This window comes from Symphalangus syndactylus, chromosome 2, assembly GCF_028878055.3.
Source record: "Symphalangus syndactylus isolate Jambi chromosome 2, NHGRI_mSymSyn1-v2.1_pri, whole genome shotgun sequence".
NCBI classification, from domain to species: Eukaryota; Metazoa; Chordata; class Mammalia; order Primates; family Hylobatidae; genus Symphalangus; species Symphalangus syndactylus.
This window is the reverse complement of record NC_072424.2, coordinates 85,550,462-85,578,450: the sequence shown is the minus strand read 5'-3', so window position 1 is coordinate 85,578,450 and position 27,989 is coordinate 85,550,462. Positions and strand designations below refer to the sequence as shown.

General features: G+C 42.7%; 1 protein-coding gene across 5 annotated transcripts in view; it reads left to right on the top strand.

Moving 5' to 3' along the window:
- Positions 1-27,989, top strand: part of SCML4 (Scm polycomb group protein like 4) — a 120,529-nt gene that overhangs the window by 59,787 nt on the left and 32,753 nt on the right. For all 5 annotated transcript variants that reach the window (XM_055260507.2, XM_063630712.1, XM_055260517.2 and 2 more), the window contains 3 exons: positions 14,684-14,813; positions 17,930-18,130; positions 19,662-19,856. In XM_055260507.2, the coding sequence (XP_055116482.1) occupies positions 14,684-14,813; positions 17,930-18,130; positions 19,662-19,856 (526 nt within the window). The remainder of the gene's footprint in view (positions 1-14,683; positions 14,814-17,929; positions 18,131-19,661; positions 19,857-27,989) is intronic.

The window sequence follows — 27,989 nt, the reverse complement described above, 5'->3', positions numbered from 1 at the left end:
GCACAAGAAAGGGTGGGCCATTCCACTCACACCTCCAAGCATCCGCTTCTGCTTTCACTGTGATGGAGGCAATCTATTCTATTTGGGTAATTTTACTTTCCTAAGAAAGTGTTAGTGCAATGATTATTTAATTAGAATCCCAGATTTGACCAAAGCAGGCCTCAAGGCCAAAAGGTACCAGCCCTTCCATCTCTTGGGTGTTTAATATCTCCCCCAAATGCAGAAGGAAATAGGTACGAGTAGACCCGGTTACAGGCTGACTCCCAGGAATGGAAGTAGGTCACTTGCCACAAGCTTCTTGTTATTGGAACCAATGTGCATTTCCCGCAGGCAAGTTTTTAGACGAAAGTCTGTGGTTAAACATGGTGAGTTATTCGATGTCTTCTAACTTTGTTCCCCTGCAGCATCTCCTCAGAACCCCAAGGGAGTTTTGTATGAAGAAAGAACGTGAGTTCCAAGAAGAAATGTGTCCACAAGGAAAGCTATGGGCAGGGACATGGACAAAGCTAGTCTTCCTTAAATAGAGGCGGGGAGGTGTCTTAGTCAGCTCGGGCTGCCGTACCAAAATACCATAGCCTGGGTGGCTTCAATATAGAAATTAATTTTATCATTGTTCTGGAGGCTGTAAAGTCCAAGATCGAGGTGCAGCAGGATTCAGTTCTGGTGAGGGCTCTCTCGGCAACGGCTGCCTTCTTACTGTGTCCTCACATGGTGGAGAGAGCAAGCAAGCTCTGGCCTCTCTTCCTCTTTTTTAAGAACACTAATCCCGGCCAGGTGCAGTGGCTCACACCTGTAGCCCCAGCATTTTGGGAGGCAGAGGCGGGCAGATCACTTGAGGTCAGGAGTTTGAGACTAGCCTAGCCAATGTGGTGAAACCCCATCTCTACTAAAAATACAAAAATTATCTGGGTGTGGTGGCAAGTGCCCATAATCCCAGCTACTTGGGAGGCTGAGGCAGGAGAACCTGGGAGATGGAGGTTGCAGTGAGCCGGAATGGTGCCACTGCACTCCAGCCTGGGTGACAAAGCGAGACTCTGTCTCAAAAACATACAAAAAAAAAAAAAAAAGAACATGAATCTCTTCACGGGGCTCACCGTCATGACCTCATGTAAACCTAATTACCTCCCAAAGGCTCCACCTCCAAATACCTTCACATTGGCTGTTAGTACTTCAACGTATGAATTTTGGAAGGTACACAAACATTCAGTCCATAACAGAAAGGAAGGAAAGGAAGGAGAACATAATTAAAAAAACAAAAATCTAGGCTGGGCATCGTGGCTCATGCTTGTAATTCCAGCACTTTGGGAGGCTAGGCAGCAGGATCACTTGAGCCTAAGAGTTCGAGACCAGCCTGGGCAACATAGCACTACCCTGCCTCTACAAAAAATAATAAAATAGATAAATTAGCCAACTGTGATGGTGCTCACCTGTAGTCCTAGCTACTTGGGAGACTGAGGTGGAAGGATTGCTTGAGCCCAGGAACTCAAAGCTGAAGTAAGTCGTGATCGTGTCACTGCACTCTAGCTTGAGTGACAGAGTAAGACCTTGACCAAAAAAAAAAAAAAGTGCATTTATTTTCTAGGGCTGATGTAACAAAACACAACAAACTAGGTAACAAACAACAGAAATTTATTGTCTCAGAGTTTTGGAAGCTACAAGTTCATGATCAAGGTGTAGGTAGTGTTGGTTCTTTCTGAGTCTGTAAGGAAGAATCTGTTCCATGTCTCTCTCCCAGCTTCTGACAGTGTCAGGCTTTCCTTGGCTTGTAGACAGCTTACTCCCCATGTCTTCCCATCATCTTCCATCTGTGTGTGTCTGCCTCTCCGTCCATATTTCCATTTTGTATAAGGATACCAGTAACATTGGATTAAGACCCAGACTTATGACCTCATCTTAACTCGACCATCTGCAAAGACTGTATTTTCAAATAAGGTCACATTCACAGGTACTGAGAGTTGAGATTTCCGTATGTTTTTGAGGGACACATTTCAACCCATAACATCTAATATGACAATCTTTGTCTTTTAATTAGGTGTTTAGTCCAATCATATTTTAAAAAATTACCAATAAATTTGGGCTTAAATCTATACTGATTTTTTGTGTTCTATATATTCCTTTTACCTTTCTTTTCTGCCTTCTTTTTGAGTTATTTTTTAATATTTAATTTTTTCTTTCCCATTCATTGGAAGTCAAGCATTCTGTTTTCTGTTGTATTAATGGTTACTCTAAAAATTACAGCATGCTTACTTATCAGAGTTGTCTAAAGCTAACCATAATTTTGCTTCTTCCTAAATAATACAAGGACTTTAGTACACTTTAATTGCATTTATATTCTGCCCCTCACACTTATATATTGTTGTTGCCATACATTTTAATTTTTTTTAGCTCCTCCAGTCATCATTATTATTGTTTTATACAGTCATTTTCATTTAAATTCACCTGATTATTTACCACTTCTAAAAAATTCTTCATTTTTGTATATCAGAACTTCCACCTGGGTTCCTTCTCATTTTGCCTGAAGTAAAATGAAAAGAAGCTCCTCTAATATAGGTCCTCTAGTGATAAACTCTTAGTTTTTGTTGTTTGGGACTATCTTTATTTTACCTTCACTTTTGAAAAAAAAAAGACTTTTTTTTTTTTTTCTGGGTGTAGAAGTCTAGATTGTCAGTTATTCCCTTGAAGCACATAGAAGATATATTTTGCCGGGTACGGTGGCTCATGCCTGTAATCCTAGCATTTTGGGAGGCCAAGACGGGCGGATCACTTGAGGTCAGGGGTTCGAGACCAGCCTGGCCAACATGATGCAACCCCATCTCTACTGAAAATATGAAAATTCGCTTGGCATGGTGGCGCCTGCCTGTAATCCAAGCTGCTTGGGAGGCTGAGGCAGGAGAATCGTTTGAACCCAGGAAGCGGTGGTTGCAGTAAGCCAAGATTGCACCACCGCACTCCAGCATGGGTGACAGAGCAAGACTCTGTCTAAAAAAAAAAAAAAAAACAAAAACAAGAAACAAAACCAAAGATGTTATATTTATATTCTGGGGTTCACTGTTGTAGAGAATTCAACTACTTTTCTAGCTTATTTAGGTGTTTCTTGGAAAGTAATCTGTATTTTTAATCTAATTTTAAGATTTTTCTCTCCGTCTTTGGTGTTTTATAATTTCACTTCATTGTGTTGACATGTGGATTTATATTTTATTCATCCTATTTAGGATTTGCTGAGCTTCCTGAATCTGTGAGTTGAAATCTTTCATCAGTTCTGGAAAATTCTCTGCTATTATCTCTTCAAATATAATCTCCTTTCCATTCTCCATATTCTTTTCTTCTGAAACTCTTATGTTTCAAACTTCTCATATTCTCTATGTCTTTTAACCTCTTTTCCATAGCTTTAATCTACTGGTTTCTGTGCTGCTTTCTGGGTAATTTCTTCTGACATATCTTCGAGCTCATTAATTTTCTCTTTAGCTGTGTTTACAATGCTGTTAAGTCTATCCATTTACTTCTTAATTTTAATTATTGTGTTACCCACTTATAAACATTCAATTTGCTTCTTTTTCAAATTTACTGTGTTTTTTAAATCATTTTTTGTTCCCCAGATATATTTTCAAGCTTGTCCTTTATATCTTTATACATAGTATCATAGTTGTTTTTAATCTAAGTTTGATAATTGAAATATCTTAATATTTTGGGGGTTTTATTGCTGTGTGTTTTTATTGCTTATTCTTTCTTTAGTTATTTGCTTCCTTGTGTGCTTGGGTATTTTGGACTGTTATTCATCAACCTTGAAAAATTATTTTTGAGACTTCTTTGAAATCTTTCTCCAGAGATGATGTGTTTTCTTTTGCCTTTCCAGTCACCTGAGACACTGTCATATTGAGTAATTTTTTAACTAAATTCATAGCCTGAAGTTTTCTTAATCACCCAAGTTCTGTGAATTTGGGATGCAAATATATGTGCGGTCTGGTTTTTGGTAATATCTTCTCAGGGATTCTGCAAATCTCCTCCCTCAATGTCAAGGCAACTTTTCTTGTAGCCAGGCAGGGGTGGGAGAAGATGGGACAAGTCTACAGCTGGCGTGCCCTTATCCTGAGGTTGTAGCTCTTAGGGTAAGCCCTGGGCTTCATTGCAATGCCCATGGCCCAGATTACACCTATATGTTGGCCTGGTTATTCTTTATGTATGTCAGTTCCTCCACGCTTTTAATCATTTTTGCATTTATTCATTATTTGTAGTAGTTTCAATTGATCCTAATAACCAGTTTTCCATCTTACCAGAAACAGGACTTCAAAGAATTTAGTATGTTACATTTCTTCTAATTAACATTCCAAATATGGCACTAACACTGGTTTTGACTCAAATTCTTTAATGTGTTCAAAAATAATCTAATGAAAGTTACACACACAATATTATGAGTTGGGAAAAGCTTAGAAACCAACAAGTGTAACCCATTTAATGGCTTTGGAAGATGAAGTTTAGAGGAGCTGAGTGAGTTGCTCAGAGTCCCGTGTGAGTTGGCAGCAGAACCAGTACTAGAGTGTCATTTGTTATCTCTAAGACCTGTACTCTTGCCACTGCCCTACAGTGCAGTGGCAATGTGTAGTTGACTGAAATTATGTCCATTGCCCCGATGAGGAAATACGGATTATTTCCTTTTCTTCATGCCCTCTCCCAAACTTCTGCACAGAACTTTTACTGTCTCATTCTGAAGGTTTATTACTTTAGTATTACAGAAGGAATGTTTTGAAACTTAGAGACAAAGCCAGTATTATTGCCCCATAATAAGTCTAGTTAGTAAGTTAACCAAATCAGCAATAAGTAAATAAATGCTAATGTTTTATAACATAATAAAAATGTACTATTAAAGCAAAGATTTTGTGAATAGATGTAGATATTATCCTAGATTTTGTGCTTTCTCTCACCCGTCACTTCAGTTCCATCTCAAAGTACACCCTGAATCCAATCAATTCTTTCCACCTCGCTACTTCCACCCTAGTGTAGCCACCAGTGTCTCTCAGCTAGACCACGTGATATCTCCTTAGTAGTGTTATTTTCTGCACTTTGCCTCCACTTCCCCATCCATTCTGCCTAACAGCAGCCTTATGTATGTATGTATGTATTTAAGTATTTATTTATTTATTTATTCATTTATTTTGAGACAGGGTCTGGCTCTGTCTCCCAGACTGGAGTGCAGTGGCGCAATCTCGGCTTACTGCAACCTCTGCCTCCCAGGCTCAAGCCATCTTCCCACCTCAGCCTCCTAAGTAGCTGGGACTAAGGTGCATGCCACCACACCCGGCCAGTTTTTTTTGTTTTGTTTAGTTTTGTTTTGTTTTGTCTGTATTTTTTGTAGAGATGGAGTTTTGCCATTTTGTCCAGACTGGTCTTGAACTCGTGAGCTCAAGTGACCCTCTTGCTTCAGCCTCCTAAAGTGCTGGGATAACAGCACTCAGAGATTCTGATGTGAGCCACTGGGCCTAGCACCATATTTATTTTTATAAAATGAAAACTAGCTTGTGTGTTTCCCTGCTTAAAATCCTGTAATTATTTCCATCACTCATAGAATACAATCCAAACTTCTTATCCTGACTGTATTTGTTTCCTTAGGGCTGTTGTAACAAAGTACTACCAACTGGGTGGCTTAAAAAATCCTTTCTGGAGGCTAGAAGACTGAAATCAGGGTGTCAGCAGGGCCATGCTGTCTTTCTGAAGACTCCAGGAGAGGGTCCTTTCTTGCCTCTTCCTAGCTTCTGGTGGTTGCCGGCTGTTTCTTGGCTGTCAACGCATTACTCCAATCTCTGCCTCTGTCGTCACATAGCATTCTCTCCAAACAGGTGTCTGTGTCTGTATCAAGTTTTTTTCTTCTTATAAGCACACCAGTCATTGGGTTAAGACCAACCCTAATACAGTATGCACTCATTATCTTAATTACCTCTGCAAAGACCCTATGTCTAAATAAAGCCAATATTTGCAGGTACAGGGGATTAGAACTTGAACATATGTCTTTTTAGAGAGACGCAATTCAATGCATAACACTAACTTAGAAAACTGCCATTATCTCATCCTAACCACCTAGCTTGACCTCATCTTGCACCATTCTGACTCTTGCCCACAGTTCCAACCATTCTGGTTTCTTGAAGAAGCCAAGCTTTAGAATGTTTGCACAAGCTGTTCTGTCTGCCTGGAAAGCTTTCTCCGGTCACAACAGGCTACCTCTAGCCACTCAGATCCTGACTTCAGTGTCAGCCCTTTATAGGCCTACCCTGGTCACCTAGTTGCTCTCATTGAGAACAAGAAGTTTATCTTCCCCATTCACAGCTGAATCTTCAGCACCTAGAACAGTTCCTGGCACATAGTAGGTGCTCAAGTTTTTGTTGAATAAATGTCTGTCTCATTGAATGAATGATTTTTTTTTTCCTTTTTAGATTTGGCTTAAATGATGCCACTTGGAAAGGATAGCTATTACCTAAGCAACACTTAGGAACCATCTCAAAATGGATTGGAAGCATGTTTCACAGAGGGGATCATCTGCGAGGTGTGAGGAAAAAGGGTGGGTTTGCAGAGATTTCTGAAGATGTGATCCCAAGAGATAAGCATGGAAAATGTAGATGGGTTCCAGGAAAGATGGGCAGTTTCCTCCTCCTGCCATCACTGCATGAACAAGAAACTTGGGACTTATTTGCATTTTTGGAATTTCTAAAAGTAACAATAATAATACTAACACCAATAATGACAATTAACATTTATTGAGTTCTCGCTTTGCATTATGCTAAACTTCTGCATTTAATTCTAACTACATCCCTGTGTGAGGGCTATTATCTTTACAGATGAGGAAAGGCAGGCTCTGAGGGCCTAAGTACTAAGCCTCAGAGTCAGTGAGTGGCCACGCTGGACATTCAATCCAGATCCAAAGCTGGTATTCCTTTGCATGTGCCCACTGCTGCCCTAAACACATTTTAAAATTTTGCTTTGTTGGCTTACCCTCAGCGGATGTGCCAGCAGCCTCTATACAGCCTCATCCTTCCCCAGCCACACTCTCCATCTTCACATTATCCACCTCTTGCTGCCAGTCTGTCAAACAATGTTTAGTTGGCATTTCTGTTACTGCCAAAGCCAGACGTTTCTAGAAAAATCCTTGAGTTTTACATCAACCGACCCTCTCCCCTTTAGTGTCCTCTTGGCCTCACATCTCAGTTTCCCCCCAAATCCCCTCCCAATTCTTTCCAGTGATGTTCTAGCAAATGTCTTAGAGAAGGTCCTCCCCTAAATGACAGCTGGAGCCAGAAATTCCCCAGGCCCATATTTTGGTTCTATAAATGGAAAAGAAAGATGAGCTGATCCCAGATTCCCCAGCCCCTCTGGTGGAAACTCCAGCTGCTAGGGACACTTTGACTTACTGCTTTGTCCCAGCGGTATTCTCTAATGAGGCAAAGCACAGACCCTGCCTTGGATGAGGGGTTGCCACATCTGCTGGGTTGAGGTTTTGAATCTCAGGTAAAGGTGGCAACTGTACTAGCACTTGGGAAGGGACGTTAGCTTTGAAGGCCCAGGATTAGCTCTTGTATGTCAGAGCATGGCGTCCTGCGCAGCAAGCTGCTTCCAGTTCTATGCTGCCAGGAAGAGGCCTCTCTTCTCTCCTCCTCTCCATTTACCCAGTTTATTCTGCCACATCCTGTTTTTAATATTTTGAAAACAAACACTATTTTAGAATAGTTTTCAGCTTACAGAAGTGTTGCAGAGATAAAACAGAGAATTCTCAAGTACCCCACACCCGGTTTTCCCCCATTTTTAACATCTCATATTACTGTGGTATGTTTGTCTCAACTAGTGAACCCATCATAATACTTCATTATTAAATAAAGTCAATATTTTATTCCAATTTAATTAGCTTTTCCCTATTCTATTCTATTCTATTCTATTCTATTCTATTCTATTCTATTCTATTCTATTCTATTCTATTCTATTCCAGGATCACATCCAAGATACTACATAACATTTAGTTGTCATGTTTCCTTAAGCTCCTCTGGGCTGGGAAAGTTGCTCAGAATTTCCTTTTGTGATGACTTTGGCAGTTTTGAGGAGTACTGGTTGGGTATTTTGTAAAATGTTCTGCAATTTCAGTTTGTCTAATGTTTTTCTCATGATTAGACTAGGGTTAGGGGGCTTGGAGAAGAAGATCCCAGAGGTGACGTAGCATTTTCATCATATGGTGAGAGTACATGCTAGTGACATGACTTATCACTGATGATGTTGACCTTGATCATATGGTTGAAGTCTTATTTATCAGGTTTCTCTATTGTAAAGTTACATTTCCCCTTCATTTCCTTACTGTACTCTTTGGAAGTACTCACTGTGCACAGCCCATCCGTAAGGAGTAGGGAATTATGCTTCACCTACTTGAGGGTGGGGTGTCTACATAAATTATTTGAAATTTTTATGCGTGGGAGAGTTGTTTGTTCTTTCCCTTTTATTTACTGAGTCAACCACCTATTTATGTCAGTGTGGATTCATGAATATTTGTTTCATACTTTGAGTTATAATCCATTACTGCATTATTTATTTGTTGTTCCTCTTGGTCCGAATTTGGCCATTGGGAGCTCTTTCAGTTGGCACCTGTGTCCCTATAACCAGTCCCCACCATTGTGTGTGTTTTATTTCCTTAGTATTTTCTTACTTTCTGGCATTACAAGATGCTGTAGGTTCCCCTTGTGTATTCCCTACCCTAGTCCTAAAATCAGCCATGTCTGCAAGGAGTTTTTGTTCCTTATATTGAAGAATGGTGTTAGAAACCACTATATCAGAGCCCTGTTTTGTCCATTTAAAAAACAAAATAGACAGCTTTTTTTTTTTTTTTTTTTTTTTTTTAGAAACCTAAGGCAACAACTACAAAGACAAATGCCCTGCCAGAGAACAGCTTGGATAGGTTGCGACAGACAGGGAACCCCGCATTCCACTGGGGAGAGGTTTGCGCTGATGGACTGGGCCCTGCATCACACTAGAGCAATGCTTCTAGCCAGTGGGCTCATATCCATGCTCTTCTATTTCAGGACTTTTCTAAAATCATGGGTGACTCCTTTTTCTACATTAGGCTACTTTTTATTCTTTATATTAAGCAATGGGATTGAAATTTCTGAATGCTAAGTCAAAAGGGTATTTCTGCTCGTGATTTATTATCTAGCAAAGGATATTTTTAAAAAGCTATATACTACCCATAGTTGCTCATGACTTTTTCTTTCATTCAAAAGTTCTAGCAGTTGTTTTAGAGACTGGATGAATACAGAAGGTTTCCTTGCAATCAGGCAATTTAATCTAATCCCTGTAATTTCACTTGGACAGAAATGGACAGAAGTAACAGCCAATTATAATTCCATTACTTCATTTGAGGTGGGTTCAATGAGCAGATTCCTCCCTAGTAATTTTTTTTTTTTTTTTTTTGAGACAGGTTCTGTCTCTGTTGCCCAGGCTGGAGTGTAGTGGTGTGATCATAGGTCACTGCAGCCTCGATCTCCTGGGTTCAAGCAATCCTCCTGCCTCAGCCTCCTGAGTAGCTAGAACAACAGGCACACGCCACGACGCCTGGCTAATTTTTTAAATTTTTAGTATAAAAGAGGTATCACTATGTTGCCCAGCCTGGTCTCCAGAGCTCAAGCAATCCTGCCATCTTGGCCTCCCAAAGTGCTGGGATTACAGGTGTGAGCCAATACACTTGGCCTCTAATAAATATTAAAATGGTGAGAAAACATTAGATGTTAAAGTCATTAGGAGGTTTATATGAACAGTAAACAGTGTCTGGATATTTACATTTTACTCATCATCATCATCGTCATTTTTCTAGGGAAGAATCACAAGTATCTTTGTGTGATTTGCTTAAAGACCACAGAGGAAAAAATAATTTGCCAATTCCATTTTTCCCCAGTGAGCATTATTATCTCTGTGATGACAGTTAAGGGCTTTAAGCTTGTGAAGGAGGATTTAGCCAGGGTTATTCCAGAAGTCACTGCCTGAAGTCCTCAGGGACTCTGTCACCACCAGCCTCTCTGTCACAAGGCATGGAAAGCCTTTCATTCCGAGAAAGGCAGTCAGGGGACCCTTGGTGCATGGCCTCCATAAATAGGCATGGCGGCCGCCACCCTCATGACACTTGGCAGATGACGAAGTCACACCAAAGTCAGAGTCACTGAGTCAAAGCAGGTTTATGATCTCCCATTCCCATGACTGAGGCTTCTTTTAAATTATGTTTATAATATTTAGCAGTGTATTCCTACAGGATATGTCCTTTAATTTTGAAATGTGACACTCAGAATAAGATGAAATCTCTATTGTTAATTATAGTTTCTGATTAATATAGAGGCTCCCTTGAGAGCCTGAAATTCAGCACCCATTTGGCACTGGGCAGCCAATGTGCTTGCTGTTGACTGATCTCATTTCACATTCATTTCTGCACATCCCAGTGCCCCCTCAGTGCTGCTCAGCAGCCGTGCTCCATTCCCCAGGCCTCCTACTCTCCCAGTTCATGACCATACCCACCTCCTCTGCCCTCCCACTCAGCTTCCATATCTCGGGGAAATTGGAAGCCATGGGAAGAGACCTTCTGCAAGCTCCCACCTCCACATCCACCCACCCCAGCATTCAAACCTTTATATTCTGTCTTGTGGCAATAGATGGAAAGTATGTGTGTCCTCTTAGGCCACGGCCTCCCTGATGCACTAAATCTCCTACCCTCTCACCTACTCAAAGCCCTTTCATGTGAGCAGGTCTCCACACACTCTTCTGTACAATTAACTTTTCTCTTTCTACTGGATTATTTTAATCAGCATTAAAACACTATTTTTTCTCCCATCTCAAAAACAAAAAACAAAGAATCCTTAAAATTAATTTTTTAAATTTTACTAAAAAACACATAAAATTTAGCATTATTTCTAAAATTTACCATTTTTGAGTTTGCCATAAAAGTCAATAGTGTGAAGTATATTCACATTGTTGTGCAACCAATCTCCAGAACATTTTCATCTTGCAAAATTAAAACTCTCTACCCACTAAGCAATAACTCCCCATTCCCACCTTCTCCCAGTTCCTGGCAACTACCATTATACTTTCTGTCTCTGTGCATTTGACTTTTGGCTATTGTAAATAGCGTTGCCATGAACGTGGATGTGAAATATCTCTTGGAGACTCTATTTTCAATTTTGGGAGGTATATAGTCAGAAATGGAATTGCTGGGTCATATGGTAATTTTATTTCTAATTTTTTGAAAAACTGCCATACTCTTTTCCATAGCGGCAGCACTATTTTACATTTCCACCAACAGTGCACAAGGGTTCCAGTTTCTCCACATCCTTGCCAACATTTACTATTTGCTGGGGGGGTTTCATTTTGTTATTTTTTGTTTTGTATTTTTTTTTGATAGTAGCTGTCTTAATAGCTACCAGCAAGGTGGTATCTCATTGTGGGGCAAAAAAAATATTTTAATCCCACTTTGTTCCTTTGCTATGGCTAGTTCTCTGCTCCCTTTTTTGACAAAACTCCTTGAAAGAGTTGACTTTACTTACTGACCCTAATGCTTCTCTTTCCGTTTTTCCAATCAGGAGCTACCCTATTTTAAAATCTCAACTCAAAGTATAACTCCTCAATTGCATTTCCCATGCCCCTTGCTTCTTTATTTTCAACATTGGCTCTTATCGCCATCTAACATACTATATCATATACTTATTTATTCATTTATTGTCTCCCTGCCCCCGCTGGCCATTAGAATGTCAGTTCCACAAGGGCAAAGATTTATTCTTATTCCAATTCAACCCACTCTGAACCACCTTTCTTGTTGATAAATTGCTAAATCTAATGGCCACTCCTAGTCTTACTTGTCTCATCAGAGCACTTAGCATGGTTTACCGCTATCTCCTCCTTGAAAGAGCCTCTCCATTCACTTCCACACTCCCACCCTCTCCCAGTTTTCTTTCTACCCCATTGGGTGCTCTTTCCTGATTTCTTTTTCTTGTCCCTTTCTCATTTCTCCAGGCTCTTTGTGTTGGAATCTTGCAGGGCTCAGTGTTTGGATCCTTCTCTTCTCCATCTACACTCACTTCTCTGATGATATCTTCCATTATTATGGTCTGACATACCAACTCTATATTCATGATTCCCAAACGTACATCTTCATTTAGGCTCTCCCCCAGAACCATATACTCTACTAGATGCAACTGCCTAGTAATATCTCCACTTGGATGTCTAGCAAGTATCTTGAACTTGACATGTCCAAAACTCATCCCTGATCTTCTCTAGCCCCCTCCACTCTATCCTCCTTCCCTGGAAAACAAACAACAACAACAAAAAAACTACTCCACCTAGAGCCCTCCTGGTGTCAATGTTTGAAGTCATCTTTGACATCCTTCTTTCTCTCGTATACCACATTCAATGCCTTGGTAAATTTTGTTGGTTCCACCTTCAAAACATGTCCAGGATCTGTCTACTTCTCATCACCGCCACTGCTATCACCACGCTCCAGCCTACTGTCATCTCTAAGCTACTGTAGGTTAGTGGTCCTCCCACTTTTGCTTCTTTCAGTCTCTTCTCAAGACCACAGTCAGAAAGATTGTTGGCCGGGCACAGTGGCTGACGCCTGTAATCCCAGCACTTTGGGAGGCCAAAGAGGGCAGATCATGAGGTCAGGAATTCGAGATCAGCCTGGCCAACATGGTGAAAGCCTGTCTACTGAAAATACAAAAATTAGCTAGGCGTGGTGGCGGGCACCTGTAATTCCAGCTACTTGGGAGGCTGAGGCAGGAGAATCATTTGAACCTGGGAGGTGGAGGTTGCGGTGAGCTGAGATGGTGCCATTGCACTCCAGCCTGGGCAACAAGAGCGAAACTCCATCTCAAAAAGAAAGAAAGAAAGAAAGATTGTTAAAATGTTAGTTTAGATCCTATTGTTTCCCTGCTCAAAAGAGTTCAGGAGTAATAGCTAAAAGCCTGACAGTGTCCTGCAAAGCCCTGCCCAACCTGGCTTTATTACCTCTCCAATCTCATTCTGGCCTCCCTATAGTTGCACAAACCCTCCAGGCATACTGCTGCCTCAGAACCTTGGGGTTTGATATTGACATTGCCTGGAATATTCTTTCCCTACACACTGTATGACTTGCTCCCTCACCTCCTTCAAATCTTGGGTGCAATTTCACCCAAGAAATGCCTCAACCTCCTTATTTAAAAATGTCAGCCTAAAGTACAACTCAATTACACTTCTCATGCCCCTTCCCTCCTTATTTTCATCATCAGCTTTTATTAATATGTAATTTACTATATCATTCACCCATTTATTCTGTTTATTGTCTGTCTCCCCCCAACAGAATATCAGTTCCACGAGGCCAAAGATTTTTGTACGCTTTGCTTCTGCTGTTTCCGTAGCAGCTGGAAGAGTGTTGAGCGTAAAATAGGCTCTCAATATATATTTGTTGAACGAATAAATGAGTGAATATAGAATGACTGGGGAACAAGCAGTTCAAATACTATTTCTCCATGACTATTATTAGTATTCTATCCTAAAAATCCAGGAAGAAAGTGAAGATATAGATGAGGACTGCACACATGTTAACAATAGGACATACAACCTTGCTACTCAAAGTGTGGTCCATGGACCAGCAGCATCAGTCGTGCCTGGGAGCTCATTAGAAATGCAGAATCTCCTGTCCCAGCCCAGAACTCCTGAATCAGAATCTGCATTTTAACGAGACCCCCTAGAATGTTGATTGCAAAAATTGAAAAGCTTTGGTTTTGGGCAAGGCTCCCCAACCTTAACCGTGTATTAGAATCTCAGTATCTTTAAAAACTCCGGATGTGTGAGTCTCACTTCCACAGACTGACTTAATTGGTCTGGACTGAGGTCTAGATATAGGTCAGAGGTGAAGACAAGGACATGCCTGACTTTCTTCATTATTTTTGGGTAGACAGCTAAGATTAAAAGCTTGTCTCTGTACTAGTCTTGATATAAAGAGTAACTTGTTAATGTGGATATCAACAAGTCATCAACTATTCATCTTTCCCTTACTCCATAAGGGCAAATTTTAACTCCTCCTTTGTGGTTTCAAGTGAAATCATCAAAGTGGCCACTGCTCACTCTTGTGTCCACATCCAGGCTAGTTTTGTCAATCTGCTGCGGGAAATAAACACAGCAGTATGTCAGCCTCTTGGAGGAATGGCTCCTGCTCTCTTTTCCGGCAGGATCCAGTGATTTTTGTGAGCAGAGAGCTTGGGAGAGAGTGAAGAGAGCTTCAGGATTGGTCTCTGGTTGGGTGGATAAAGGGAAAGCCCTGTCCACAGGATTCTAGGGAACACATGGGGTGCAGGCTGGAAACTCTCCTATCCTGCATTCTGCACTCAAAGGGTTCATGGAGGCCAACTCTTTGCATCTCTGTGCTCCTGCACTCACTGCCTGACACTGTCATTTCCTGGGTGGCTCCTCTGTAAGGGTGGGATGAGAGGTGATCTCTGAATGTGACCCCAAATATGAATCCTGAGCATGAACTTGTGACCCCAAATATGAATCCTGAGCTGCAGCTCAGGCCCCGAAGCTGCAGGATGGAAAGGTGTGGAAGCATGATAGAAGAGCAATGGTTAACTGCCGTCTAGGACAGAATCTGGAAGGGTGTAGAGAGCATTGCCAGATTCTCATTGACCAAATGGGCTGTCTCTTCCAGATCAAGTCTCGGGTTCTCATGACTCCCTTAGCCCTCTCGCCTCCGCGGAGTACCCCAGAGCCCGACCTCAGCTCCATCCCTCAGGACGCAGCCACAGTCCCCAGCTTGGCGGTCCCACAGGCTCTCACAGGTAGGTCTGCAGAATGAACTCCAAGGCTGTGATGGTCTGTAGAGAACAGGGCAGACACCATCTAACTGTTACTTTGTGGATTAAAGAGTTGTTGCTGAGATGGCTCAAATGAGGGATTTAGTGTGCTAGCTAGGCAGCAGACAGGATGACCAGAGTCTCTGAGAGCACCAGCTTACATGTCCCACAGCTTGGATTATGTAGAACTTGGTTTTCAGTGCAGCTTGGGTTTAGGTGGTTACTTTGGTTGGAGGGAGGTGGATGACGGGGACACAGAGTGGCCAGATGTTTCTTTTAGGAGCCAGGGTGCGCTGATCCGTTGCACTGATCTAAGCTTGCTCACCTTAAACAGTGCTCTTGTTCCTGTGTTTGCTCTTCCAGATTTCCTAAGGATCCCATTCTTCCTTAGTCTGACCCACTACCCTCCAACCCAGTCCGGGTAGCAGGTATCCCAATCTCTGTCTCTGGTGGGGCATCCACCAACTGACAGTTTCATCATAATAGTAATGACAATCTGATGGTGTCTCTCTCTCTCTCTCTCTCTCTCTCTCTCTCACACACACACACACGCACACACACACACACACACAGAGAATCCCCTTATGTCACAACCCCAGCCCCTCTCCCATCCCATTTAAATCCCTTCAGTCCCTCCCATTGCTTTTAGATGAAGCCCAGGCTTGTTAATCTGGCCGACAAGGCCCTGCAGGCTCCACCCTGTGGTTCAACCCACTGCTCTTCTCTCAGACTGGCCACAGAGTCTTAGCATATTCTCTCCCTCTATGTGGAGTGATCATTCCTTCGGGCCACCCTATTCCTCCCTTATATCTCAGATCAGGCATACTTCTCTCCAGAAGGTCCTCATGAACTTTCCTGCCAGGGTCCCCCAGATGGGCTCTCTTAGCCCCTCCCCGTGTTTCTCATAGCCACAGTTTCACATGGTCTCACATCAGTTCATGAGATCATCTGAATAGGCCTACTTCCCCCACCAGGATGTAAGCTCTGTGAGGGCAGGGACTGTTTCATTTTGTTCAAGCTTTCTTTGTAGGGTGTAGCATAGTGCCTGCATGAAGGTCCCTTATTAGATTTTTCTTATCATCTGGGATGAGACCTGGACTCTACCAGAGTGTCTTCCAAAAGACTTGATCCAAATTTCTGTTGCATCACTGGCTACAGTTTTTGAGCAGTCAACTAACTTCTTTAAGCCTCAGTTTCTTCATTAGTAAATCAGTAATAATACCACCAAACCCACATGCTTGTCTTGAGACTATAGTAGGTGCTAAAAAAAAAAAAAAAAAAAAAAAAAAGCCTATTTCTTCACCTTTGCTGTTACTACTTAGCCTTTCCAAAATGCCATTGGTCTCCTCCTAAAGTCCCTCCTCAACACTCCTTTGCACCAGTGGCCTCTAAGGTAAGATGCTTATGGGAGGATGATGGGGAGTGAGAGGGCAGATACAGAAGAGGGGTCATTAATGTATGGAAGAAAATATAACACCTGCTATTCCTATTCATCTTATCTCATCCTTTTACAATTTCTATTTCTTGGATATGTTTTACAATGTATGCAATGCTTATTAGACAATGCTGTACCATGTCATTGAAAGTGAAGGAAATAACTTTTGTGTCTTATTTCCAAGTTTTGGATAGTTTTTTCTCAAGAGGTCGGCCAGGGCACTCTTCATTTATTAAGGAATCTGCCTTGATGTCTGAGACAATGAAAAAGCAAACAGTCTGAAGACAGGCTGACCAGTTTGGCAACTGTTACCAAATTACAGGTGGCATAGGTAGTTGGAGGTTGGAATTTATTCATTGTCATAGAATAGAATGAAGTTGAACTTGTATAAACTAGGTCTGAATACCTCACCCAACTGACCGAGCTAATTTTACTGATGATAACTAACTCTTTGGGCAGTCTTCTCTGTACAAAATCTTCCTGCTAAAAAAGGATTTGTATTTCTTTTTCTCTTTAATTGCAAAATTCATAAAGACTCCACTTGATTTACTGAAATCTATCATATATGAAAACCAGTTTTGTAGACATTCTAACATTTTTATGTTTATACATATAATATTATGTAAATAACATTTACATAATATTATTATATTATATAAATTAGATACTTTCCTGTAAAAAATTCACACAATGGGCCGGGCGCGGTGGCTCACGCTTGTAATCCCAGCACTTTGGGAGGCCGAGGCGGGCGGATCACGAGGTCAGGAGATCGAGACCACGGTGAAACCCCGTCTCTACTAAAAATACAAAAAAATTAGCCGGGTGTGGTGGCGGGCGCCTGTAGTCCCAGCTACTCGGAGAGGCTGAGGCAGGAGAATGGCGTGAACCCGGGAGGCGGAGCTTGCAGTGAGCCGAGATTGCGCCACTGCACTCCAGCCTGGGCGACAGAGTGAGACTCTGTCTCAAAAAAAAAAAAAAAAAAAAAAAAAAAAAAATTCACACAATATATTAATACAGTTAAGAATGTATATAACCTATAAATAAATAAACATGGTTTGGGACATGTGCCCCCCCAAATTTTTATCAATGGGGTCTATTACCTTAAAAGTGTGGAGACCATTGACTGGGTTCACCTAAATGGGTTGTTGAATGTTTATTTTCTCTGAGATTGTAAATAGCACTGTCTGTAGAGCTTTGTTGAATATATAGTCTCTGGAGTGATCAGTGGCATCTTGATTTTTTTGTTCGTAGATGGTTAACAAAGAAATGGCAAAAATTGTCTATAGCTTGACAGCTCCTTTGGAGAAGGGAGAGGAGGTTTTGTATGTACACTTTCCCAGCATGGAAATACCTTTATACACACGGTCCATGTGGGCCACCATAATGGTCTTTAATTCAGATTTCAGTAGATCAGAGTGGACCCACCTAACCAACCGTTTCCAACCAAGAAAGCACCCGAGGTCAGGCCCTGGCACTTGGGGTGTCTAACCCTTTTGCCTCTTTTACTTCTTAAGTTGGGAAGTATCCACCCCACTTTTGCCCTTTCCAGCTTTCCCAAGGCCAGGGCCAAAGGGGCATGGCTGACACATCCCCCATGTACACAAAGGCCGCCAGCTGGCCTGATGCGCCCCTGATGCTGAGGGCTTTGTGGCCTCTGTCTCTGCAGTCTGCCTCTACATCAACAAGCAGGCCAATGCAGGGCCCTATCTGGAGAGGAAGAAGGTGCAGCAGCTCCCAGAGCATTTCGGGCCCGAGCGGCCGTCGGCGGTGCTGCAGCAGGCCGTCCAAGCCTGCATCGACTGCGCCCACCAGCAGAAGCTGGTGTTCTCCCTGGTCAAGCAGGGCTACGGTGGCGAGATGGTGTCAGGTAAGGCCTGGGGCAGGTTGCATGAGGAGGCCATGGGTGTCTCTCTGCAGGGGAAGCAGCCATACTCAGGCCTGGAGACAGCAGGTGTGGCCAGGGTCTGTCCTTCATCTGCTGGGCTCCCAGGGTCTTTATGAGCCTGTGAGCTAAAAGCCTCTCTCAGGGTTCAAGGAGAGGATGATTCCACGCCCGGGTAAGAAGACTGAATTTCTGATCCTCATTTTGACTCTTCTCCTTCTCCTACTTCCCACTTCCAACCCACTGTTTTTTGTTTTTTTTTTTTCTCCACTCAAAATATATCCAGAATCCTTTTGCTCCACTTCAAAATATATCCAGAGTCCAACCACCTTTCACCACCCACTGCAACGTCTCTGGTTCTTTAAAAATCTAAGTCAAATCATGCCCCTCCTCTGCCCTAAACCCTCCAATGTCTCCCATGTCACTCCAAGTAAAAGCCCAAGTCCTTACAAAATCCCACAGGCCCTGTGTGACCTGGCCCTGGCTACCTCTTTAATCTCTTGGTTACTTCTCTCTTGCTCCCCACTGTTCTAGCAGAGATGACCTCATGGATGTCCTTTAGGTTCTACTCAAATGCCACTCTATCAAAGAATCCTTTTCTGACCCCTTGTCTAATATATCGCCCCTGTCACTCTCCATTTATTTATTTATTTATTTATTTATTTTGAGACAGGATCTCACTCTGTCACCTAGGCTAGAGTGCAGTGGCACGATCACGGCTCACTGCAGCCTTGATCTCCCGGGCTCAAGCGATCTTCCGACCTCAGCCCCACAAGTGGCTGGGACTAGAGGAACATGCCGCCAAGCCTGGCTAACTTTTTACAATTTTTTATAGAGATGAGGGCCTCACTATGTTACCCAGGCTGGTCTCAAACTCCTGAGCTCATGCGATCCACCTGCCTCCCAAATGCTGGGATTACAGGCATGAGCCATCACACCCGGCCTCTCTGTACTTCCTTACTCTGCTCCATTCCTTCTTCATAGCACTTACCACCATGCAGGGCAGTGGGGAAACATCATGGCTTCAACCCCATCTCAGGGCATGTCTTATTATTCAAGATCATTCAGAGTCAGAGAAATCCCGTCTTCCATGGTCACAGCCTCTCCTCCGGTTTTATCCCCTGATGTGATGTGATAGAAAGGGCACTTCACCTCTGTGGTCCCGAAGAACCTATAACCCTCGTCTAATCATGAGAAAAACAGACAAATCCAAATGGAGGGACATTTTACCCTGAGCAGTACTCTTCAAAGCTGTTAGAGTGATGAAAAACAAGGCAAGACTGAGAAACAGTCACAGACCAAGGAGAGGAAGGAGATGTGACAACTAAATGCAATGTGGTATCCTGGGTGGGATCCCCACCAGAAACAGGACATTGTGAACAAACAGGTGATATCCAAATATAGCCTGCTTAGCAACAAAACAAAAATGAACAAACGAAAAATCCTCACCAGGGCCGATTGACTTGCGGTTTTCTCCAGTGCCCGGCTCTAAGCTACCGTCTCTCTGGTTTTCCAGTCTCGGCTTCCTTTGATGGCAAACAGCACTTGCGGAGCCTGCCTGTGGTGAACAGCGTTGGCTATGTCCTCCGCTTTCTCGCCAAGCTGTGTCGAAGCCTCCTTTGCGACGACCTCTTCAGCCACCAGCCCTTCCCCAGGGGCTGCAGTGCCTCTGAGAAAGTTCAGGAGAAAGAGGAAGGGAGGATGGAATCAGGTAGGCCTTGTCCTGCTTCCCCCACCTGCAGGGACACCTCCCTGTCCCAGGTGTCTCTGCCCTTCCACTACGGAGGGAGCCATTGTAGCTCCTGGGAGTTCTGCCACTGGAGCCCCACGGGCTGCCTGTCTGGGTGCCTGGGAAGTATTTGAAGCTGGCTGGGACAAAGGGGTGCCTGGACAGTCCCCACCCCAGGCTGCAGAGGGAGGTGGTCCCTCCAGCTATTAAGAGCTGACATTATAACTTTTAGGTCTATGTTATTAGAATTTAGACAATGAGACCACATCACATCATATATAACAAGTAAGTTTCTTCACTCTCCTCTAATTGAAACTCTGGGCATTTGTCATTTTTGAGTAGTAGCAGGACTACGAAACTAAGGAACTCATCCCAAAGAAACTAGGGCTATAGAACTGATGATGTTGGTCCTGCCTGGGAGTCTCAGACGCCTACCCATGTGAATTAAAGGTGCAACAAAGTGTCTATTATTGCAGGGATTTGACTGGGCCATATATTAAATATGTCTTCCAGCAAGGGTTAGTGTTTCGTTCTCATCACAAGACGGAAAGTGGCCTAGGGGTTGAGCACCTTTTTGTACCATTAGCCACAGAGTAGCTTAGGATGGAAAAGTGGCCCTTGGGGAGGGTAGCAAGGCCACACAGGCATACATGACACAGTGTTGTCTACCCAAGGGGCTAGATGCCAATAGGAGGTGCTCCTTCTCCACTAAGAAGCCCTGAGTTATAGATCTGCAAAGAGGTGAAGGTGAATCTCAAGGATGGGTAGAAATGTTGCCTTTCTTCTTTCTCTGAACACAGGGTTGTTGGTATATGAAAAGCACACAGGCAGTACAACTGGAATCCAGTTATTATGTTAGTCTGCAAACATTTGGTGAACACTCTTCTGTTCCAAGCACTGTGTGAGACCCTGCCTTGGATAAGTCAAATGCATGAGCTTAGGAAAGTTTTTGAGAAATAGAGTAACTGCTACAAATAATAAAAAACAGATACATCTGCAGGTATCTGCTCGCAGACAGGTTTAGCACGTTCAACAAAAGGATATTTATCATAAGAGAGGCTGTGTCTCCAACTCAAGGGGACAGCAGGGAAGGATAAATTTAGATTCTCTGCATAGCTTTTCTTGGATACTATCAAAATCTTTCCTACAGTTTTGCTTTTATCTCTCTGAGTCCTGGGAAACAGGAAGAAATTTGGCCCCTACAAAGGAAGGTACCTAATTAAATATGGTTGGTGTGAGCAGATGCTATTTACTTTTATGTTTTTCTTGATGTCTCTACATGTGTGAGCTTGAAGAAGTCTCATCTCTCTCTGGGCCTGGGTTTCCTATGGGTAAATGACAGGTTGGAGTTGCTGATACAGAACGTTCTTCTGGTTCCAACAGTCTATGAATCTGGCCTCACCTGTAAACCCTAGGTGACTCACAAACATATTCTTAAACTATTTATCTTCTAGTGAGTGTTGCAATGAGAATAGCAGAATCATGTGATTTCACTTCTCAGATGCTTGCCTCATTGTTACATTGAACGCACAATGACCCATGGGACATCATCATAAAGCAGCATAACCCATGTCTCCCGTTGTCCTCTAAGTGTATCCTGTGAGACTAGTTCTTCCCTGACTACAGATGAAATTCATGACAAATACTTGCTTTTCTGGCTCCTTTCAGGTTATGAAATGTTCTCTAGTCAATAATTGATATGTCCGGGTCAGGGTGATAATTGAAGTTTATTCTTAGTGAATCTATTATAGGTTTTTACATGTGGTTGCCATGAGGCTTCTAAAAAAATGCTACAGATATAAAAAGTTACTTTAAAGAAATTACAACTTATTTTAGATCACACAGACAAGAATAGAAACAAGGAAAAAATGAAAAAAACAATCCTACAGTTTAACTCCATCTCCCCTACATTTGGACTTTTTAGTTGCCTCTATTTATATCTTTTGATATTACCTATCTCTTAAGAGATTGTTCTAGCTATTATTGCTTTTAATAGCTTTGTCTTTTGGGCTTCATACTAGTGTTATAAGTGGATCATACACAGCAATTACAGTATTAGAGTGTTCTGGGTTTGTCTGTGTACGTAATGGTACCAACAGTCTTTGTAACTGTAGTGGTTTTTTTTCTTTCACATTGAAAAACTCCCTATAGCATTTCTTGTAAGATGCCTATGATGGTAGTGAATTCTCTCTGCTTTTGTTTGTCTGGGAGAAACTTTATTTACCCTTCATATTTGAAGGATAACTGCTTGATACAATAGTCTTGGATAACAGTTTTGTTTTTTCTTTCAGTACATTGAAAATGCTGTTCCATTCCCTCCTGGCCTATATGGTTTCCACTGAGAAGTCTGTTGCCAAATGAATTGGGGTTCCTTCAAATGTCATTTGCTTCTTTTTTGTTGCTGCTTTTAGGATTCTGTCTTTGTCCTTGGCCTTGGAGAGTGTGATGATTATAATATATGCCTTGCGGTAGTTTTGTTTGTTAAAATCTGTTTGGTGTTCTCTGCCCTTCCTATACATGCATATTTGATCCTTCACATCTTTTGGAAAGTTTTCTGTCATTATTTATTCGAATGAGCTCCCTACCCCTTGTTCTTGCTTGACTCCCTCTTGAACACTAATAATTCTTGGATTTTGTCTTTTGAGGTAATTTTCTATATCCTGTAAGTGATCTCCATTAATTCTCATCCTTTTTCCTTTTTTCTCTTTTGACTATATTTCCAAATAGTCTATCTTCGAGCTCACTAATTATTTCCTTTGCTTGATCTACTTCACTATTGAGAGTCTCTAATAAATTTTTTAGTTCAGCAAATGTATTTCTTAGTTTGAAGATTTGTTTGATTTTTTAAATTATTTCAATCTCTTTGTTAAATTTCTCTGATATATTTCTGAATTGCTTTTCTGCGTTATCTTGGAGATCAGTGAGTTTCCTTAAAACTACTATTTTCAATTCTTGGTCAGAGAGCTCACGTATTACCATCTTATTAGGGTCAGTTTCTGGTCCCTTGCCTTGCCCATTTGGGGAGATAACGGTTTCCTGTTAGCCGTTGTTTCTTGTGGATATGTCTTTGTCTTTCCATGGAAGGAATATTTATTTCAGTCTTCTCTGGCTTGTTTGGCTTTTATTGGATATATTTGTTTATAGATTCTTTACTGCTAGGTCACTGTCTTTGGTTTTTTGGCTCTAAATGGCACCTTAAGCCCAGGTTTGCCTTAGCTCTAGTGAATGATTGAAGCATTGCCCTTTCCAAATGCAGGAGGTTCCAAAAAGGTACATCCCAGCAGTGTGGGAAGGCTGGCAGGGGGTTGTGCCCAGGAGATCTGTGGGACAAACTTACAGTGTGGTACTGTGCAACAGCCACGTTGATTTGAAATCTCCCTTGGGCAAGTAACTAAGCAGAGTTTCCAGGGCTGGGGATGGTAGTTCTACCTCCCTGCTTTGTCTCTGGCTGTCCTCAGGGATATTTCTCCCTTCGGGCACTGTCAATGCTTCTTACGGATTAAGGCAAGGACAGGACTCCTGCCATGGAAACCAAGATGGTGTGAAAGCTGGTTGTCTACCTCGATCTCACTTTTTCCAGTGTAGAAACAGTGAATTAGGAGAAATTTTTCTGCATGCTTGGTGCTAAGCAGATGGAGGGAGGGACATGAACGTGGAAGTCAGATTCTCTTACCCTCTGCTCAGAGTTTTTTCACTTCTCTGTGGCCCCAGGCACTGTCTCCTCTTCATATTTGAGTTCTGGGATATTTCTGGTTATACTCTCAGTGCTATATATTTGTTTTTGATTTTCTGTGGTGGGGACTGAAGCCAGCTTGCTTCTATGCCACCAGTTTAGAACTTGAAGTCTGCCTCAGAACTTTCAGTTTCACTCAAAGACATAATGACTGCCCCACACCCAGCTCAGGCTTGCTTCAGGCCAGTTGCCCGCAGCAATAAAGAAGGGCATAGTTGGCTTCTCCCCCAACCTTCCCCTTTTTGTTATTACCTCCTCCCATAGCTCGCTAACCTTGATAGTGGAACCCTTCACAGTGGATGGGGGAAGGAGGAGACGCAAGAGGCAGGGGAGTTTGTACGTGATGAATCTTGCTGTGAGTTGGCATCGTGCTCACTGCTTCTAGCTGATGTTTAAAGCTGATTCTTCATCCTGTGGGCTTTTACATGTATTCTTTGGTGACCCTACCATCCTTCACCTGCACTTGCATGGGCATGGACAAATGCAACTCTTCTCTAGCTGGTCATTTACAATTCTTTCCACAGTCCAAGGCCTCTGGGGGTAAATCTCTAGATTCAGCTGAAGCCCTCTCGTGCCTCCAGACTGCCCTGTGGAAAGGATCTAAGATGATCCTGCTGCAGATCTATGTCTTCTGATGGCCCACATCTGGTCCTTGAGAAACACACAACCTGTGACCAAACAAACTATGGATGTATTGGCTGATCCCTGCAGGCACCTCTCCTTTGTTCTGCCAGCCAACAGCCATATTTTAGAGCTTGTCTCTCAAGCTCCAGAGGACAGATCTCAAGCTATTCATGTGCTCACACTGAAGCCATACACTGGATCGTCTTCTCCAAAATTTCTCTTCAGTTAACCTGTTTCTCCACCTCTACCACCTCATTTGCAGGATGGATGTGGGTGGTCATCTACTGGTGTAAAACTGGCTTTCCACGATCTCTTTTTGCAAGACCTGCATGGTGTCCACTTTATTGTGGTATATGGTATCTATTGTCTTGCAGTTCAACTAAAACTGAACCTAAAATGGTTTCCTTTTAACATCTTATTCCAGGAGGATGACAGCCTTCCTTCCTAAAAGCTGATGTCTCCATCTGAAAGCTGGTTTTCCTCCCAGTCAGCTGGCTTGGAAGTAATGACCCCAGTTGTTCTCTTGAGCCCTTTCCTGGCTCATAACTACTTTGAAAAAACAAATTGCTCTAAATTATCCAACCTTGTGGCACTAATTTCTCAGCAGAGCTGAGTGCTGTGAATGTTGCTTGTCAGGGAGCTTTAGGGAAAGTGGAGGAAGCAGTGATGGCATGGTATGCTCTGAGCAATACCTTCACCCTACATGTCTTTCCCACCAGTCTGTCATGAGCCCTACAGTGACACCATTAGGGAGTTTGCCTTTAGAGTAAGACATTGTCTCTTTAAGATCGCCTTGTCAAAGTTCCTTTAAATAACATGTCAAGTTACTAGTATGTTAGTGGATGAATTAGTTTATCATCCATTTTCTCACCATTGTGACAAGAAAGGCATATGCATTTGTATGAGGGAAGGGTGGAGGTTTTTTTTTATTCGCGGCTCCGTACATCCATAGGACCACATTGTTCCCGAAGAGGATTGTAAGGTCATGGACTTATCTGAATCAGGACAATGCCTGGTTCTGCTTAGCCCCAGGGCTGTTCTGTTCAAGTTGATGAGTTCCAGGATTGGTGCCATACACCTAAAGGCCTTGTCAACACTCACTGGAACGTTTCCAGAAGACAGTTAATTACATGATAAGAAGATGTAAAGCCATGACAGCTAAGGAACTATGGAAGGAACTGGGATGTTTTTGGTAGAAAAAAAGAGAAGATTTGGGAAAGATATGATTTTATGTTCCAGTATATGACAGCAGGTCAGGTGGCTTTGTTCTCTGTGGTCCTGTAGAACAGAACTGAGACTAAATAAGTAAAAGGTAGATTGAATTAAATCTAAGGTCTTGTCCCTCAAACTCTGGTCAGGGGCATTGCTATCACCCACCAAAGACAAAAATCTTAGTGGCCCTCCCAAACTTTCAAACACCAGATCCCCAGGTGTTTTGAAGACACATTAGAGAAGCATACATTTAAGGAACACTCTCCCAGGTAGAGAACTTGGCAGTTAAATAACCAGCTGGAACTCTTGGAAGAGAGTTCCCTTGGGAGTCAGGTGGAGTTGACATTGTAAAGAGCTTTGAAATGTCAAAGCCTCTCAGAACTTGAAGGGGCTGCTTGGGAGGTAGGTGATAATGATCTCACCATTGTTGGTGACAAATATGTGTGACTTGTTAGGGTCATTGGTGGGAATGTTGGCCACCCGGAAGAGTAGGAGCAAGATGTTCTCCCTGGTCCCTTACAGGCTGACAGTTCTGGGCTGGAGGTGGCAGAGAACAGCCCTGTACAGCAGGAGGGCAGGTTACCCTCAAAGTATTAGCAAGGGCCTCCCAGAGGTGAAGGTAGGGACACCAAGACAAAGTGGCTGTATTAGAAGCAAGACCTCTTCCCTTGAAGAAGAGGGAGGGCTCTTCCACATCTCTTCCACAGACCTTTGAAATATAAACTCTCGCTTTTTTTTTTTTTTTTTTTTTTTTTTTGTGGAGATGGAGTCTCGCTCTGTTGTCCAGGCTGGAGTGCAGTGGTGCGAACTCAGCTCACTGCAACCTCCACCTCCTGGATTCAATCAATTCTCCAGCCTCAGCCTCCCAAGTAGCTGGGACTACAGGTGTGCACCACCACACCTGGCTAATTTTTCTATTTTTAGTGGAGAAGGGATTTCGACATGTTGCCCAGGCTGGTCTTGAACTCCTGACCTCAGGTGATCTGCCCGCTTCGGCCTCCCAAAGTTATAAACTCCCTTTTCAAATGATATTTTTCCTGTGCTTAGGGAAAATCAGCCTTCAGGCTTCTCCGCTGCCTGAATTCAGCCTGGAGGTTAGAGTTCTTGGCCTGAGACCAGGAACTTAGTTATTTCCCTCCAATTCTGTTAGCTGACATCTGGAGGTGGTTTGTGTTCGAGGAAGTAACGCAGCTCCCTGGGTGTTTTAGGAGAATGGAGGCAGAAAGACGGATTTGATAACATTGGTGGCTCTGTCAGAAGTCATGAGATGACCACGGGGAAAATGTTATCTTGCCTTTGAGTGTTAAAATTTAAAAAGACCCAAGCATAAATATGCTTTAGCCAGTGCTTCTCAAACTTTAATGTGCAGAAACCACCTGAGTATGTTGCTAAAATTCAGATTTTGGTTCAGCAAAGCTGGGGTGGGGCCTGAAAGCCTGCATTTCTTTTTTAAAAAAAATTAATTAAGCTAAATTCAATTTTTTATTTGTACAAGTTTGTGGGGTAGTGCTGAAGGTAGGGCTTTTAGGGCACCCATCACCCAAATAATGTACATTGTACCCATTACATAATTCTCCTCTTCCCTCCCAACTGCTCACCATTACAAGCCTGCATTGTCTATTGTTCCACAAGACAGTCTGCCTTTTAACAGGTGCCCAAGTGATACTGGTGCTGCTGATATTGGTGCAGCTGATAGGGTGGGGGCCACACCCTGAGTGATAGAGTGTGGGTGGGCCGGCAGAGTCCGGCTCACACAGAGAAACTTATTCCAAGTTTTCAGTACAGTAAGTCTGTCTGTGCTAAGATGGTTCTTCTCTGCTATAAGTATTGCCCCTGAAGATGATCCAGTGTCGAGTGGAGGTGTTTTGTGGGCTGGAAAGGAAGAGAAGGGCATGAAGGGCAGAGTGGTTGGATCGAGGTGGCACTTGTATAAATCCAGGGGAGAAAGACAAGGCTTGCATATCTGGGGAAGAGGGTGAAAGATAGGAAAGAATGATGACAAACAGACAGATTTCTCCCCATGCCAGCAAGCACCTGAAGCGTTGTCTCTGGTGCCTTTTAAACCTTCCCCAATCCCAAGAAGATATCCCTCTCTTCTCCCCAGATCTTTATTTCCACGTCCACAATGGCATTTGATTCTGCTTTATATTGCAGGACTCTGCGTCCAGATCTCATCTTCCTGCTAGATAGACCTGGGGGTCCCCAGCAGAGCCTGAAACACAGCAAATACGCAGTAAATACCTACTGACTTGAATTCTATGCAACACAACAGAACAAATTGTCTGCTCACCAAGAGTAGGAGATCTTTGGAAACCACAAATGTGAGAGTTGAACTCTTCTGCAAGATCTAATTTAGTAGCTGGTTTCCTGCCTTTTGAAGGTTTAGCATAATGGGGACAGATTGTTTACTTTTGCTGAGTAGCTTCTTTGATATACAGATGGCAGGGGGTGGAAGATGAGAACGGACATTTATTCCTGAGGCTTACTGTTTCCTTCCTTGGCTGGTGGTCTTTGAGCAGGCACCAGAACACCCTCCCAGTAATAGT